Source organism: Brugia malayi (genome assembly GCF_000002995.4).
Source record: "Brugia malayi strain FR3 genome assembly, contig: Bm_v4_Chr1_scaffold_001, whole genome shotgun sequence".
Classification (NCBI taxonomy): Eukaryota; Metazoa; Nematoda; class Chromadorea; order Rhabditida; family Onchocercidae; genus Brugia; species Brugia malayi.
In genome coordinates, this window is record NW_025062475.1 from 13,605,309 (window position 1) to 13,624,075 (window position 18,767).

The 18,767-nt window shown below is 19.6% G+C and overlaps 2 protein-coding genes across 2 annotated transcripts; one reads left to right on the plus strand and one right to left on the minus strand.

The window, feature by feature from the left end:
- Positions 1-2,020: 2,020 nt before the first annotated feature.
- On the minus strand, positions 2,021-2,470 carry Bm7063 (Uncharacterized protein; the record flags this gene model as incomplete). The annotated part of the gene is made up of 1 exon (XM_043077781.1): positions 2,021-2,470. The coding sequence occupies one exon, from the start codon at positions 2,468-2,470 to the stop codon at positions 2,021-2,023; it is 450 nt and encodes a 149-aa protein (XP_042933715.1).
- Positions 2,471-2,770: 300 nt separating this feature from the next.
- On the plus strand, positions 2,771-3,028 carry Bm8879 (Uncharacterized protein; the record flags this gene model as incomplete). Its single annotated transcript, XM_043077782.1, has 1 exon — positions 2,771-3,028. The coding sequence occupies one exon, from the start codon at positions 2,771-2,773 to the stop codon at positions 3,026-3,028; it is 258 nt and encodes an 85-aa protein (XP_042933716.1).
- Between the last annotated feature and the right edge of the window lie 15,739 nt (positions 3,029-18,767).

An 18,767-nucleotide genomic window follows, 5' to 3' on the forward strand; every position in this document is an offset into this window, starting at 1 on the left:
ATTGACAATAAGTGAAAGAGAATGATAGCATGATAGCTTTTGTTTTTTTTTTTCAAAGATAAACATAAAAAAATATACCATAAATAAGCATTAAAAAATATGCTAGCAGCAATTTTAATATTAAAACTAAAAGTTATTTTAGCAAAAAAAAAAAACATTATCAATTCATAATCGTTATATTCACGAAATATTCTCTGATGCATTGCATATATATTTTCTTCTTGATAAACAGTTATGACATTTTATCAATCATTTTCAAATGATAATTTTTCTTTTCTTTTTCAATTTCAATCATTGACAAATCTTTTAACACAAATGTCCCTGGCAGGAGTGTAATTTTTACAAGACTTTATGGGAAATAAAAAATCTTTATAGGATTGTTACAGGAGTTTAATACTTAATTTTGTTGATAAGAGTATAAAATATAAATTTATGATTTCTCTTTACATTTATCATAATTTTAATTATTTATATTATTTTTTTTTTTTTTTAAAGCATTTGAAAGTTTACAATTTTACTAAATGATCATTGAATTTATGTGAATGAACAAAAAAGAAAAAAAAAAAAAACATGAAAAAAAACTTTCAACGTAATTTTAAAAACGTTGATAATCAATCAAACATACTGAGAGGAGAAATTGAAAATGATGGATTTGGTATGTTTGATTATTTTGAAGTTTTTCGTAATTCAAAAAATGTTTATTTGTTATCATTGATAACTAGGTGAAACGATGTAACTTGTTTATTAATTACATTTAACAGCAAATAATTCATCATTCTATCTGTAATCAAATGATTAATTATACCAAATTTTTAATGTTAAATATATTAGCGTAAAACACATAATTTATTTATTTATTATAAACAAAATTTAATTCAATATAAATATAAACAAAGGAATTCAATTAAGTATTATTAGAGTTTGCCATATATTAAGTCTAACAATTAATTAACAAAATAAACAGAAAATGGATCGTCAAAAAAAAAAAAAATGATTTAGATCAAATAAAATTTTCCAATTAATCAATGGTAATTTCTTTTTTCTCTTTGATCTTTGAATATTGACTTGTTGAAATTAATTGATCTAATTGCTACTATAGTTAGTAATAATAATAATTATTATCATAATTTTCATAATAATAATAATTATTATTATTAGCATTGGTAATTATATTATATTAACTAGAAGTTTTAGAGTGAAATACGTGTACAAGTCATAAAAATATTTTTGTTTACTTACTATTTGTTATGAAGTAATTTTATTTCATTCTATTAATTAGCTAATTAAATAAAAGGATCAAAGAAAGGATGAAAAATGTATAAAATTGTAGAAAAACAAAAAAAGAAAAAAATTTTTACAAATCTTTCTGACAAATACACCTAAATGATATAAATTAATTAGTAAAGCAAATAAATTACTTTCTCACCTGTTTCTTTTGTTTATTCTCCAATAATACAAATAATTTCATATGAATAATTAGTAATGAATACAAAAGTAATTAATTAATTGATAAACTGATCCAATCTATGCTAACTTCTTGAGCAAATTATAATGCAAAATTATACAATTTTATTAGAATATTTGGAAGAATATAATAATTGGAAGTATCATTGAAGCAAATTATATAATTCCATTAATCAAATATCATATCAAAATCTTATTTATAATCATACACTTTGCTGATAATATCAATAATTAGTGATAATTAAGTACTGTCAGCAAAATCATTAAAAATATATGATGCTAGCTGGTAAAATCTAAATTTTAGTTTTATCAATGAATTAAAAAAAAAAAGAGGAAGAATGAAAGAAAAAAAAAAAAAAAAAAAAAAAAAACGAAACTTGAAAATTGAATTAAATTGTTTCCAATCCAGCAGCAACAAACTTTTTTAGTTGTCATCGAATTAATTCAATTCTGCTCGAACATATAAAACAAAAATTTTTTTCTTTTTTCTGCTTGCAATTTATCATTTCAATTGCTTAAAAAAATAATAGTAATAATAATAATAATAAATACATTATTAGCTAATAATAATATGTCCATTATCAACAATTTCAGTGGTAATTGTTGTTTCAGTGGTATGATGATGATTAATCAAATGATTATTATTCAATTTTTGTTGCTTTCCACGATATTTTTGATATTGATAACGCCAAATTGTGATCCTTCGTAGAAGCCATGTCATAAATGTTTTAAATGCAATTAGAATAAAGAATAAAGCTAGAATAATTGCTGTTCCAATACCAATCCATGGATCATAATAACGATAGAAATCATCAGTTGTACGTGGTGGATTTGAATCCATGAAATCACGTTTATCTGGTATTTTACATGTTGGAAAACAAGAATTATACTGTTGCTTTTGTTGTTGTTGTTGTTGTTGTTGTCGTTGTTGACGTTGCTGTTGTTGTTGTTGTTGTTGTTGTTGTTGTTGTTGTTTTAGCAATTGAACAACTTCTGTTGAACGCATAAGTTTGTAAATAAAACCTTAAATGTTAAATTTTAAACTAAAAATTTGTAGCCAGAATACATGTTAAGTATTATTATTTCTCAAGGGGAATAAAAGAAGCCATAGATAGGCTTTTTTATAGTCGATTTAAACAAGTTAAGAAAAAGTTAAATATAATAATGGAAGATAAAAAAAAAAAAAAAGAGGAGAAATAAGTAAGTGAAATAAAGTAGTAAAGATGAAAGAAAGAATGAATGAAAGAGGAGATTTAAAAGTATAAAAATTTTTGTCTAAGCAAAAGAATTGAGCAATTAAAGAGGAATGAGAAGAAGAAGAAGAAGGAAAAGGAGAAGGAGAAGGAGAAGTGAAGAAAAGAAGAATGCGCTGAATTTCCTCCCGAAATTATGTCCTGAAGTAAATGAAAATAGCAAGAATGAAGTTAGAAGAACTGCTGCTGCTGCTGCTGCTGCTGCTGCTACCAATGCTACCGCTGCTACCAATGCTACCACTGCTACCACTACTACCGCTACTACCACTACTATCACTGCTACTACTACTAGCTTACTAAGTTTTCATTAATTTTGGAATATTAGTTGAAGTTTGATCGTATTTGCTTGATTTGATTGCTTTTGCTTGTTTATTTTGTCTTATATAAGTGGCACTTATTTATTTATTGCCTTAGCAGTAGTTAATAATGATGATAATAGTGATGACGATGATTATAATGATAATAACAACGATGGTTATAATGGTAATAACAACGATGATTATAATGATAATAACAAATAATAATAATAATAATAATAATAATAATAATAATAATAATAATAATAATAATAATAATAATAAATGACAGTTATTTTCATTCGTTTAACAATAAACAAAATAATACTAATACAATTGGATTAAATTAGATTAAATCAAATTAGATTAAATATAAATCAAATTAAATTGTCCAAAATTTGATTTCATTTTTTTTTTTTTTTTTTTAATGATGATAAAGCAAAAAGAAACAAATTGAAATATGCAATTGTAATCTGAAATAAAATTATATACAATAATACATATTTTAATCTTTTTAAATTTTTTGAATAAAGAAAGAAAAAACAATATAATTTTCTCAAATTAAAATTGTATATTTCATAAATAAAAAAAAAAAAAAATTCGTTTTTCGTTTTTTTTTTTTTCTTTTCCTTTTTACTTTCATTTCTTTCCTTTACTATTACTTAATTAAGTTATATTCAATTTGTCGGACATTTTTCACTTCATTTCATTTTACTTTTTCCTCTTTTTCACTTTTTTAAACTAAAAAAAAAAGAGAAAGAAAGAAAGAAATGTAATTTAGTATAATTCAAAATGTGTAGCATCCGAGAATGTTAGAAATAATTTGAAATATCATTCATCTAACAAACATATTAATTAATAATTTGCAAAGAAAGGAAATTAGTATTAGTAAAATAAAATAAAATAAAAAAAGTTTGCTATTGATGAATTTGCAAACAAAAATTATTGATGAAAGTGAAGACAGATAATAGTATTTTTAAAAATTAAACCAGAAAAATTGTTTATTTAAAAAATTTTAAATTTACATATTTGTCATCTTTAAACAAATGAATATATTTGAGTGAATAAATATTATTCATATAGTATTCTTTTAGATTGCTTATAAAAAAATCTTTTTTTTTTTGTTCCTTTTACTTTATTGAAATAAATTTTTTGAAGTTTAAAAAATAAAAAAAAAAAAAAAAAATATTTTCGAATTCATTCATCCTAAATCATAAATTTTTCATATTTTAGAATGAAAATTTTCTGTTAAGTATCCCGCAAGTGAGTAATAATTCTTGGTTAAACAAACAATAGTAAAGTATTATTATTCATCATTTCAAAAATTTAAAAAAAAGATTTTTTGAAAAATTGCATAAGTTATAAGCAATAAATATAAAAATTAAATATGTAACAAATAGCATATTTTACTTTAAATAATTCTAACATAAATCAGTTTTTAAAAAAAAAAAAAAAAAATATATGTATGTAAATTATTATGAATAAATTATTGACAAATGAAAAATTAATTTTTCAAAGCATATAAAATTTCATTTGTCTTCTAAACAATAACTGATAACTATTGATTATCATTTGGTATTCAAATGTTTATTTATCATTTAAAATTTTTGTTTTCTCTTTAGCTATAAAATAAATTTGATTTAATGTAATAATTTCTTTAAAAAAAAAAAAAAAAAAATTGAAAAAATATCTAAATTTTATTGTATTTGCATATTATTTTAAAATAATAATTTTAAACATTTCAAAAAATCCTAATGGAATTTGTTTTTTTTTCCAAATAATTTATTAAAATTTGCTTTAAAATTTAATTTTTTTTTCCTAAAAAAAAAAAATTTTTCTTTTCATCGTTTTCGTGTATTATTATTTAATATATTATAACTTTACTTTTTAAATTATTTCATACTTTTTTTTTCAATTATATTTATTCATTCATTTTTCTAAATTCTTAATAACATATGCGTGTGATATATTTTGCGCTTTTTTTCATTCAATAATTTTAATGACTGAATAAAATTGAAAATGCAAAAAAAAAAAAAAAAAAAAAAAAAAAAATTGAAAAAAAAAAAATTGAAAACAAAAAAAAAAAAAAAAAAAAAACGAATCTGCAAAAATTTCAATAAAAAAAAATTGAAGCATTGCACAGTATTTGATTGGCAAATTGAAGAAGAAGAAGCGAAAGAGAAAAGTGAATTGTTAAAAAGATAAAAGTTTAAAAAAAAAAAAAAAAAACAAAAATTCAAAAAAAAAGTTAAATTTTTCTCAATTAATTAATTACCAATATTAAATGTTACATTGTAATAATTTGCTAAACTAAGCAATAATAAATTTAATTTTAGGATAAAATAATAATTGTTTAGTGTATTTTTTACAATAAACAAAATAAAATATTTTAATTATTTACCGCAAAAAATTACAATCTTTTAAATTCTTTTAAATTTAAATGTATCTCTTTTAAAAATTCTTTCTCATGCACATACACATATATAAAATATAAAAAAGTATTAATATTTTTCCACATCGAATAATTGTAGCGAATAATTTTTAGATTATCAAAATTGAATTTTATGAAAAAAAAAAAAAAAAAAAAAGAAAAATTAAATCAGTGTTAATTAGACAAAAACTATTGCCTATTGGCTAGAAAAGCTAACAAAATATTCTAAAAGTGCATTTAATGAATATTTATATTTTAATTTTATTCAATTTTATTACTGTAAAAAGAAAAAAGCAAAACAGAATAATAATCAAAAATTTACTAAATATTATACAAAAGTAAATAAAATGTTTGCAAACAAAATAAAATAGTAAAAAAAAAAAAAAGAAGAAAATCATTCCAAATTTAAAAAAAAAAAAAATTATTTCAATTCAAAAGAAAATTTTAAAACGATCATTGATTTTACTTTGAAATTATTCATTGTAGCAAATAAAAAAAAAAAAATGTGCTATTTTTGATTTAAGAAAATTTTCAAATAATTTGGTTAATTTTTTCATCTTGTTTTTTGCAATTTTTAAGTGGAAAAAATAAACATTAAAAAAAAAAAAAGAAAATAATAATAAAACAATCATAAAAATTGGTTTAAAAATGCGCTAATGTCACAGTTTATTATCAGTAATTGTTGTATTCAATTTATTTCATTTTATCTATGAGATAAATTTTAAAAAATTAGATAATATATTGTAAAGAGAGAAAGAAGCTTTATGATAATTGAATTTTTGCAAGAAAAAAAGAAAAAAAAAAAGAAAAAATGAATTGAAAAGATTGAAATGTCTTTGTTTTTAAAAATGCATTGATAATGTGCGCATTTGTCGTTTGCTCAATTTATTTTAATATCGTATGATAAGAAATTATTTTAATGCTTTTGAATTAAATTTGATTAAAATAAGCACTCAAATTTCTAATAAATAGAATTTAAGTGATAAAATATGATATGATAATTAGCTTAATAATTTAGCACTAATACTTTTTATACTTATTTTTAAACTCTTTTTTTTTTAAAAAAAAAAAAGTTTTTAATTACAAGCAAAACATTTTATTTCTGAAATAATAATTTAATCTAAAATTTGCTAAATATAATTTAATAATTCATTTCAGTTTTGGCTATATTTAATATAATTTATACAAGTTGCGATTTTAATTTTATTTTTTTTTCTCGTTTTTTCTTCCTTTTTTTTTTTAATTTTTGATTTTTTTTTCGCATTTATTGAAATAAATGCAAAAAATATCGAAAAATTCCGGATTCCAATATTTATTCCGGCAATAAGAAGAAATAATAATAATAAATCATTATAATCCGATTAATAAGTTAATTCATATGTACCATAATGGAATGAATTTCCTGATAACAATGTAAACGGATAACAGATATGCATTTTTTTTTAGCTAAATTTCGGGAATGTTATAAGTATAATAAATTACTGAACTGTTACATATACATAATTCCTGTTAATTAAGCAACCGGTTAATCTTACTGATAAGAAATCAAATTCGGGATTTCTACCTCTCTCTCTCTCTCCCTCTCTCTTTCTTCTTTTCTTTGAAAGAATGATTTGATTAAGTGTAAAATAGAGTAAAATAAAGTAAAATAAATTAAGGCAAAAGTTATTTTCACTTATTCCATCCAAAATTTATTTTTATTTTTCATTTTTCATTTTTAAAAAATTTTCTTTTCATTTCCATCGAATTATCAATAATAATTGTATTTTCAATGCTAATAAATTTCTGCTATTTATCATTTCTACTACTTAAATCATTTTATCATTTATAATTAATAAACAAAATTTTATTGTCTGTCAAAAATATTTCTTTTTTTTTATAAACAAAAAAAAAAAAAAAACGATTTATAAAATTTTATTTAGAAAAGAAGTGTAACTGATTTTTGCTGTGACAGTTTAAACAGCGAAAAAAAAGCTTATTAAAAGTGAAATAAGAATTGCTGTTCTTGAATAAATGTTTTGATTGAATGTAAATAGAGTAATGCAAAGTAAAGTAAAGTAAAGTAAAGAGTAAAATGAGTGCAAATTCAATAAATAAATGAAATTTAAAAGTAACACAAAAGAATTTAGGAAATGATCAATTATTTAAAAAAAAAAATAAAAGATATAAAAATGATTGTTTGCTGCTAATTTTAAAAAGTTATTTTTTAAAAAAAAAAAAAAAAAGTTTAAAAAAAAAGAAAGAAAATAATAATTTTTTACTTTTCAAAAGATTTAGAAAGGAAAGAAAAAGCAATTTGAGTTATTTAATGACGTCAAATTAAAATGAAAAAAAAATTTTATTCTCTTTTTGACTGTTAAATCAATGAAGTAAATTTGATAAGTTGAAAATAGAATTATGATGAAAAGGAGAGAGAGAGAGAGAGAGAGAGAGAGAGAGAGAAAAAACTTTTATTAGCACATAAATGAATTGTTTGTAGTTTAAATTTTAAAATTTAATTTTGAAATTCAATACATTTTTTTTTTTAAATCTTTTCAAAGTAACACTTTAAATTTAAGTGCTATAACAAATTTCATTTCAATATTTTTTAATGAAACAGAGAAAAAAAAAATGCAAAGAGTATTAGTTTTAAAAATTTTAACAAAAAAAAAAAAAAAAAAAAAAAAGGTGTTAATAATATATTTGTAGTATCTATTAAAATTTCAAATATCTTCAATTAAAATTTGTCATTAATTTTTAAAGAAAAAAAAAAAAAAAAACCGATTGCTTAGTTTTTTTTTTTCTTTTTATTTTTTTTTTTAGTTTTAAAAAAAAGAAAAGAAAGAAACAAAAGTTTTGAATATTTTAACAATTTAATCTAAGGGATTGCATATATTTGTCATTTTAAGCTATTTCAATCTAATGCTAAATCTTAGTTTTGACTAGAAAATTTTGACATAATGTTTGATAAAATAAACATGGCAGTTTGAAAATGACAAAAACAGAGAGAGAGAGAGAGAGAGGGAGAGAGAAAGAGAGAGAGAGAGAGAATTGAAGGAAAAAAAAAAAAGGGAAATTGTGATGTACAAAGTGACAAATGGATGAAGAGATGCAATTAGAAGATTTTTGCGCTTAAGATGAATCAAAATGATCGATTTTCATCATACATTTTACTAAATTAAATGGAATAGCAAAAAAAAAAAAAAAAAAAAATTAGAATAAATTTTAAAAATATTTTTATTTTTTTCTAAAAAAATATTAAAAAAAAAAAAAAAAATTTTTTTTTTTTTTTTTTTTTTTTTTTTTATGTATGATTAAATTTAAAAAAAAATATAAATAATAAAACAAACAAAAAAGATTTTTGTATATTAAAAAAAAAAAAAAAAGAATTTTACTATTTTTATTTATTATTTGAGAATAAAAAAAAAGAGAAAAAATTAGCTTTTTGCAAAAAAAAAAAAAAAAAAAAAAAAAAAAGGAAAGCAAAGCTACAAAGGAAACTAAAAGAGTGAAAATGGGATATTTCTGAGGCATTTTTGCATGAATATCTAACACAAATCAACCATATTCTAATAAGCAAAATGGATTTTACGCTAAAACTAAAATTTGTTTTTGAATTAATTTTTTGTTTGTTAAAAAGGAAATTTAAATATTTACTAAATTCACAAAAAAAAAAAAAAAAGAAAAGCCAATGGCTTTTTTATAGCAGTAAAAAAAAGAAAAAAAAAATTGAAATTTGTGAATGAAAAAATAATTTCTAATAAAAGATTTTAGATTTACAAAAAAATTTTATGCATTCATTTAAATAATAAATTATATTGAATAATTAAAATTTTAAAATTTTTTGAACTAAGAAAATAGAAGAAAAACATTTAAATTTGTTAAAGTTTTAGTATGTTTGTTTGTTTTTTTTTCAGATTTATTTTTTGTGGTTAAAAATTTTGATTAATTGAAATAATTCAGAGTTTACTTCAAAATTTTGACAATCAGTCTAAAAGATTGTATAAATTTGCAGTAATAAAATTTTTTTATTTTTCATTGAGATATTTAATTATTACCTATAATTTTAAAGTTAATTATAAAACTTATAAATTTAAATAGTAAAGTTTACAACTAATTAAAAAAAAATTTTAGAAGAAATTAAATTTATGCAAACAATGTTTCTTCAATAATAAATAATTTGCATGCAAATAAATTAGTTTGATTAAAATTTAAAATGTAATTAAAATTTGAACATAAATTAAAGTGAACACTTTAATTTATGTTCAAATTTTGATTTAAATTATTTTTGCAATAATATCGATTTTTCATTCTCATTTTTCGTTTCATTTTGTCAATATTATTTACTCAAATTTGTGCTCAATTGTCATAAATTCTCGAATGCATCATTGACATACTCAAATGAAATGGAAGAGATGAAGAAATGATTTATTGAAGAGTTTAAATTTCCGAAATAAGTAATCAATAAGTAATTTGAAAATTGAATAATAATTGTGTAATTGAAATTAAATATTTGTTTTTCATATATTTATATGAGAATAAAAAAAGAAAAAAAAAATAAATATGCATGTAATTATTAAAAAAAATAATTTTATTCAAATTTAACAAATAATTATTTATGAAAGAAAAAAAAATTTTGATAATTGTTTGGTAATTGTTTTAGCTTTTCCGGAAAATTTTTTCCCTAAAAATTAAACTGTGGAATGATTTGGTTAGTTTTTAATTGATTATATTTAGAATTATTTTAAAAAATAATAGCACTAAAATTTAGTAAATAAAAATTATTTATGAAAGAAAAAAGAATTTTGATAATCGTTTGGTAGTTGTTTTAACTTTTCCGGAAAATTTTTCCCTAAAATTTAAAATGTGGAATGATTTGGTTAGTTTTAGTTCATTGTATTATCGTTTAACTGAGAGCTATGTTTGTGTATAATTCATGAATACAAAATTGTTATTTCAAAATGAAAATTTTGTTTCAAAACTAGTCTTCGATGATGGTCTGATCAGAACTGGATGTGATTTTCAGACTTTACACTTCCGGTTTTATCATCCTTTCATACCATACTATGCAAACTTATAATTCTCATTGATTACAAAATATTTTATTGATTGTTATTTACATTTTATTTAAATTTGAATGCTAAAATAATAGGCAAAAATAAAAAAATAAAAAACTTTGAAATAGTCGGAAAAATTTTTTGTCTATGAATTAATTATATATTAATTTTTGTTTACATTTTAAAAAAAATTGTCAAAACATAAATTTCATTTTTTTTTTCTTCATTAATATGCATAATATATTATTTTTGTATGAATTAAAATTTTTATTTTGTTTTTTCAACATTTTTGATTTTAGTTTTATGATGCAAAACATAATTATTAATTTTTTTTTACTCGTTGTTTCGCTTTTTTTTTTTTTAACTTTAAAATATATTGATCAGTACGAATGAATTTTTGATGTAATTTTAAAATTTATTGGTATCAAAAAAAAAAAAAAAAAATCACGAAATTTAACCAAAACAATTTAAACAATATTTTTTATTTTTCACTTCTATTTTTGTTTTATTTTTTTTTTAAATGAATTATATGATATGTTTTATTAATTTTATATATATTTTTTTTAGATATTTGTTTTTTTGTTTTCATTTTTTTTTTTTTTTTTTGATTTTTTATTTTATTTTCTAAAATATTATTAAAATTATGTCATAGCATTTTAATTTGTTTACATTTCTTTTAAACATTGAATTGTTGCTTTTAAATTTGGTCATTTTTGCATCATTTCACAATAATAATTAAAAATAATAATCCGCAAAATTTGATAATAATAAAATATTTTGCTATTAGCAATATTTTATGCTTTTTATATTTATGATATTTTCATTGATTTAATTGAAATTATTTGATTGCTTTATCAGAAACCGGAATTTAAGCGTATAATCACGTGTAACTCGTGAAATACATCCATCATAATTTCACATTTTTTTTTTTTCTTTTTTTTGGAATTTCCTTTTTCTTTTTTTCTTTTTTGTTATTTACTTTAGAAAATTTACACATATTTTTATGGTAAATGAGAAATGATAAGAGATTGGGTATAAGTGCAAAAGTAGGAATAAACAAGTTTTAGAAAAGAGTAAATATCAGTGAATCGCGGGAATGAAAGAATGGAACAGAGAGGAATGTGGGATGAAAGGAACAGGTAAGAACGCTTGAACAGGTGAGATTGCTTGAGCAGGTGAGATTCTTTGAACAGGTAAGATCGCTTGAATAAGTAGGATTGTTTGAACAGGTGAGATTGCTTGAGCAGGTAAGGTAGCTTGAATAGGTAAGAACGTTTGAACAGGTATAATCGCTTCTAAGAACGCTTGAACAGGTAAGATAGCTTGAATGGGTAGTATTGCTTGAATAGGTAATATTGCTTGAACAGGTAAGATAGCTTGAATGGGTAATATTGCTTGAACAGATAAGATAGCTTGAATAGGTAATATTGCTTGAACAGGTAAGATAGCTTGAATGGGTAATATTGCTTGAACAGATAAGATAGCTTGAATGGGTAAGATCGTTTGAACAGGTATAATCGCTTCTAAGAACGCTTGAACAGGTAAGATAGCTTGAATGGGTAGTATTGCTTGAATAGGTAAGATAGCTTGAATAGGTAATATTGCTTGAACAGGTAAGATAGCTTGAATGGGTAATATTGCTTGAACAGGTAAGATAGCTTGAATAGGTAAAATAATGGGTAAAACTCAAGAAAAAATTCAAATTTTTGCAAAATAAATGATAAGTGTTAGTGATGAAATTTAGATTGTGCAATGTAAAAAAAAATTGAAAAATTTACAGGAAATTGTAGTCTTTTTAACATTTTCCGTTTCTCTTTTTTTTTTTTCGGAAAATTTTTTTTTTTTTTTGTTACACGGAATTTACACTAAATTATATTGGGCAGTATTTATTGTGTTTATTTTGTGTTTAAAAGAAAACGAAAAATGGAAATTAAATGAACAAATAAATTTATAATATTTTTTTTAATTAATTATATTTCAGAAATTATTATTGGTTTAATCAATTTTCATTGTTAATAAAGCATAGTGTAAATTGTAAAATTTAATTAAATAATATTTTAAATTACGATGCAATATTAATGCTTCAAATTTTATCAATTAGTGAAATTTTAGGTTTAAAAAAAAAAAAATTTAATGACCATTTTAATTTATACTTAGTTTATACTTAAAAATTAATTAATTTATATTAATCTACTTTAAAATTTTATCTACTTTAAAATTAATTTATACTTAAAATTAAAATTACACTAATGAAATTATTTCTAACTTCTTAAATTATCAAAAAAAAAAAGAATTTTTAATTAATTTCACTAAGTGTCTTTTTTTTTCTTTTTCATTTCAATTTTTTTCAGTATATTTTTCAGACAAACTTTTAAGTAACAATTTTTAATCTTTTTATCAAACATTTTTTTTTTTTTTGAGAGAGAGAAAGAAAACTTTCTCATTGCAAATATAAAACTTAAATTTTTTTTTACTTAATTAAAAAAAAAAAGAAACTAGATAAGAAAGGTATTAAAAAGCGCTTTTCTTATCTTTTCCAATCCATCTTTTTGTTTACAAAAATTAAAAAAAAAAAACTGTAAAACCAATTGCAAATTATTATTAGATAACATTAAAGTTAATTTTAACTTTTTTAAAATTATTAAATTATTTAAATGTTTAATTTTTTTTTTTTTTACAATTAATCTAAAAAATTATGTTATATTCAGTTTTGAAGTACTCTTTTTTTCTTGTTTTTCACATTTACCTTTGAAATTTGTTCAAAATTTATAATGAAATTTTAAATTACTTTGCATGCAGCACATTGTAATGTAATGCATTGCATGCAATGCATGCAGTGCAACTTCTCTTCTCTCATTGATTTACTATTTATCATCAATGACTTTAACTTATCATATTGTGCAGGTAATTAAATAGTTATTTGATTGGTAATTTTTTTCTCTCTCTCTGAATTTTTTAGAGATTGTAATTTTTTTTAAATTAAATTTCCAAGCTAAAAATAAATATTTAGAAAAAAAAAAATAATATTTGTATTTGTTTTTTTACCTCTCTCTCTCTCTCTCTCTCTCGCTCACATATTTACCTATTTAACCATTTACTTATCCAGTTTCAATCATTTTTTCCTCAAAAATCTATGACTTATAATTTTTTCCTTGAAAATCATTTTTTTTTTTACTAAAATTACTAAATACTGAAATACTAAAATACCAAAATACTTTATTTTAAGTACAGCATAACACTTTAAATCTTTAAAATATGAATATTTTAATGAGATATTTGAAATTTGTTCCAGTACTATCCTAAAAATCTAATTTAAATTAAAATCATTGAAATCATCAATGTTTGATTTAAATCTAATTCAAAAAAAAAGAAATGAATGAGTAATGATTTAATTAAAATCAAAAAATTATAAGTTATTTTGTCATTTCATTCTCATATTCATTAATTAATATATTTTTTTTATTTTTAATTAAAACAAATTAAAGAAATAAATAATTTAATAAATAGAATTAGGACAAAAAAAAAAAAAAAAAGAAAATTATGTTAATTTCAAATAAAAATGTAACATTTTAAAATTTGAAAATTTTCAAAAAAATTAAAATAATTTATTTGAAAAATTTTTAATTCCATTTTATACAAATATAATTTATAAAATGAAGTAATGCAATAATGATTTGATTTGTAAAATGCTCATTTCATTCATTTACCATTACTGCAACTTTTCCTTCTTCCATTTTCCTTTTTTCTGGTTTTTTTTTTTTTTTTCGGTGTGTAAAAAAGACGGAAAACCGGATTGACAATAGAAAAAAAAAATTGGAAGGAAGAAAGGAAAGATAACTTCTCTCTTTCACTGTTATTATTTCATTTCTTGTATATTTAATGGTATGTTTTTGGAAAAAATGGAAAAATTTTTTTTCTTCTTAGTATTACTTAAATCTTTTTTACTAATTTTTTTTTTTTCATTTTCATTTTCATTTTATTATTTTAACATTTTAATGTTTGCATAATATTCCTTTGTTAACATTTCAGATCAAACATCATTAATTCATTTTGAAAATTATTGTCATCTTTGAGCAATTGACAATTCAAATTTTTACCAAGGATAACTAAATGATTTTAAATAGGAGAGAAAAGTGAAAAAGATTATTTGCAAAATGTTTTTGACCTTTGAACTATATTTGTTCTACTTCTAGAAATTTTTGCATGATTTAAAATATATCAGTTTAATGAGTATTTAATTCTTTTTTCAAGTAATTTAGGCTTCGTTTTTTTTTTTTTTTTTGTTTTATAAAAGAGAAAAGTGAAAAAAAATATTTGCAAAATGTTTTTGACCTTTGAACTATATTTGTTCTACTTCTAGAAATTTTTGCATGATTTAAAATATATCAGTTTAATGAGTATTTAATTCTTTCCTCAAATAATTTATTTTCGTTTTTTCTTTTTTTATGATTCACCAATGAACTATTCATAAAGCAAAAAAAAAAAAAATATGCAAACCTGTTTTGAAAAATTAAATGATTTCAATAAACAGCAGTAACTATAGGTATATTTCTTTTCATTTTTCCTTCTTTTTTTCTTTCTTCCATTTTTTTTTCTCTTAAATTTAAATTATAGAATAATTTTTTTTTAAAGCATTTTATGAATTTCTTATTTTGTATTTTAAAAATTTTTGTACTATTATTTTTGTTCAATAAACTAATTAAACGTCAATTTTTTCATTTTTATTACAAAAAAATATATATATTCAAATTTTTGTACATAATCAAATTTCATTTACATTTTATTTCTAAAAACAAATCAAATATAAATATTTGATAAAGTAAATTTTATGTTCTTCAAAAAAAAAAAAAAAAAAATTAATTTGATAAAGATGATAAATTTTTATCATGGCATTTAGAAATTTTCTTTATCAATTATTACAGTTGATAATTTTAAGCATTGCAAAATTGTATGATATGAAAGTTAAATTGCTGATAATATCTACATATTATCAGCAATTTAAAATTTAAAAAAGAATAAGGGAAATGTTCATAAATTATATTAAATTATTGTGAAATTTGAAATTTTTTATTAATATAAAATAAAAATTCTGTTAGAGCTAAAATAGGATGAATGGATATAAATTCTATTAATTAAATAAATTAATTAAACATAAGTTGCATTATTCAATTCATATTACATCAGTTTATCTGACATTGTATTGCTCATTGTTTCATTATTAAATTGGGCAGGTAAATAACAGGTATGAATGAAATGATTGGTTAATTTGTGGTTGTTTGTATTATATATGTTCAACTGGAAATTTTGCTGGAAAATATTATTCAAAACATGTTTCAATCATACATTCATTCATTTATTCATTCATTTGAATTTATCATTTCATTCCTTTTTCATCTTCATTTTATCATTGTAAAATTTTGTAATTTTAATTTAATATACATTAGAGTTTCTTTTTTTTTTTTCTTTTCTCATTAATTTTCATCTTTTTCATTTCATTTTAACAATAAAAATTCTCAAATCATTTTTAATTCTCTAAATTTTTTGTTTACTTTTATAAGTTACAAAGTTTTTAATAGATTTTAGTTTTTAATTGCTACAATAATGAAAAGAAAAAAGCAAATTGAATTATTTTTTGTAATTGACATTTGCATGTTATTAAAAAAAAAACAAAAAAAAAGGGGGAGAAAAGACATTTTATATATTTGAAATTATTTAAAATTATTACTGATGAATAATTTAAATTTGGGATAATTTAAGTTGAATAAATTTAAAAGAGTATATTTGAGTATATTTGGAGTAACTTAAATTTAAAAGAATGTATTTAAATATATTTGAAGTAACTTTAATAATTCAAATTAAAAATTAATAATTCAAAATTAAAAACACACACACACACACACAAATATAAATACATTTAAAGTAAATCAAAAATTGAAGAATGCATCATGTTAAAAATTAATCATTGAATTAGTCATACTTTCAAAAAAAAAAAAAAAAAAGAAAAAAACTTAACAGATTTTTTTTAATTTTCAAATTTGTGGAATTTCTAACTTTTAATAATTTCACTCTGTTTGCTGTGACTTTTTTTTTTGTTGACATAATATTTTAATAATAAAAGTAATTTAGCTTTTTTATTTTCAAATTTATTTTAAATTCTGAATGAGTAATTCATTGAGTTTCTGAATATATTTCAATTTTAAAAAACAATTAAATTTTCACTTATGTCTATGTTTCATTGAAAATTTACAAAATTAAAAATTCTAAAATTACTCAAACAAACTTTGTATGTATTATCAAGCAATTTAAATAAATTTTTTAGTTTATAATTTAACATCAATTTCTAATCAATTGATAAGGAGCAAATTCATTTTGACATAAAAATATTTCACCAAATTATATAAATTTTTGAAATCATACAAAATTTTCAACATTAATTTAAACATTTACAAAGAGAAAAAAAAAAAAGGAAATTCTATGAATTACAAAAAAAAAAAAAGGAAATTTTACAATCTTTTTTGACTGCAAAATTGATTAATTAAAAAATTTTAAATTACAAGTGAGTTTTTTTTTTTTTTTTTTTAAAAAAAATTACTATTTTATTGAATGATTACCAGTTCTATTAAAATAAAATTTAGTTGAAAAAATAAAAAACAGAATTAGGTATGTGTTTAATAATACAAAAAGAATTGAATAATAAATCATTTCAAATAAATTTATTTAAATGCATATTTTTGAAATTACTCTCAAATATCTCTCCGAAAAGTTTTTCAAATAAATGAATTACCAACAATAACGATAGTTTTGCTTATTTTAATTTCATTTAAATTTTTTATCTTTCATTTGAATTATTAAATAAAAATTAAATAAAGTAATAGAAACAAAAAAAAAAAATAAAGAAAGAATTTTATTTTATTTTTTAAAAATTAACAATATATTATATTACTGTTTTCATTAATTTTTGTTATATATAATTTGTTGAATGAAAAGATAAAAATTTCAAAGAGTAAAAGAAAAAAGTAGCACTGGCGCAAATGTACTTAAAGCATATTTTATGTATGTATGCAAATTCATTGAATCAATTAAGTAATTAAGCAAATAAAATTGATTGTGCTAATTTAGTGAAGTAATAAATGAAATGAGTAATTAAGTAAATAATTTCTTTCATTCCTTGAAGTTTCTGGTATATTATTTATTCATTTTCATTTCTTTTTTTTTAAAAAAAAGCAAATATGTCAACAAAAAATTTAGCAAATTAGAGAAATTTTAAGTTAAAAAAAAAATGTGACAATATAAATAATTATTAGTTTGCTTTAATAGTTTTAATTAAATTAATCACATATGTAAATATAATGAATTGATCGTCGCTTTTTTACTTCTTTTCTTACTTTTTCAAATGTTATAGAATTTTGAAATTTTATATTTCATTGAAAATTTTCATTTATTTGATGCGATTTAATAATTTCATTGAAATACTAAAATTTTAAATATTAGCAAATAAAAAGTGATTAGTAAAAATAACTGATAATTATTTGAAAATAAGCATAAGTAATACTAAATAAGTAAATATGAATAATATTAATTGAAAAAAAAGAAAATTAGATGCATGCATTGCTAGTTTAAATTGAATAATTAAATAATTTCAATATTTTATTGCAAATTTTTCTCATAAATTAAGAAAAAAAATTTTTTCAAACATTAATTATTTTACTTAATTATTCAACAAAATAATTACATTTATTATTATAAGACACATTGATGACAAATATTTTTTAATATTTATGAAAATAATTTTTTTTTTTACTATCTTTTATTGTTTGACGTATTTCACGTGTACACTTTCGTAAATTGTTTTATTACTTAATTTACTACTATATGATTTCTATTTTTTTTTGCTTGGATATTTTTAAGTTTTATTGAAATCACATATTACACTTGATTGACGTATTTGTGACGTGTAATAAAATATTTCATACGTGTAATAAAATAAATATTCGCTTGTTTCATTCAACGTTTGAATTTTAGTTAATAATTTATTTGATTTAGTATTAATTTTAATCTTATTATTTTTGATAAAATTGTTTACGCAATATTTGTGTTACGTGATGAAAGCGAATAATACTTTTATTAGCTAAAAATGGAAATTAAGCGAAAAAAAAAACTTTGGCACATTCTCGCGTTTATTTCAATTTTTTATTTTTGGGCATAATCCATTGGAATTTTATTAAATGATATTTCAAAAAAATTAACCAATCAATCAATCAATAATTTAAATTTTACTAATTTCCAG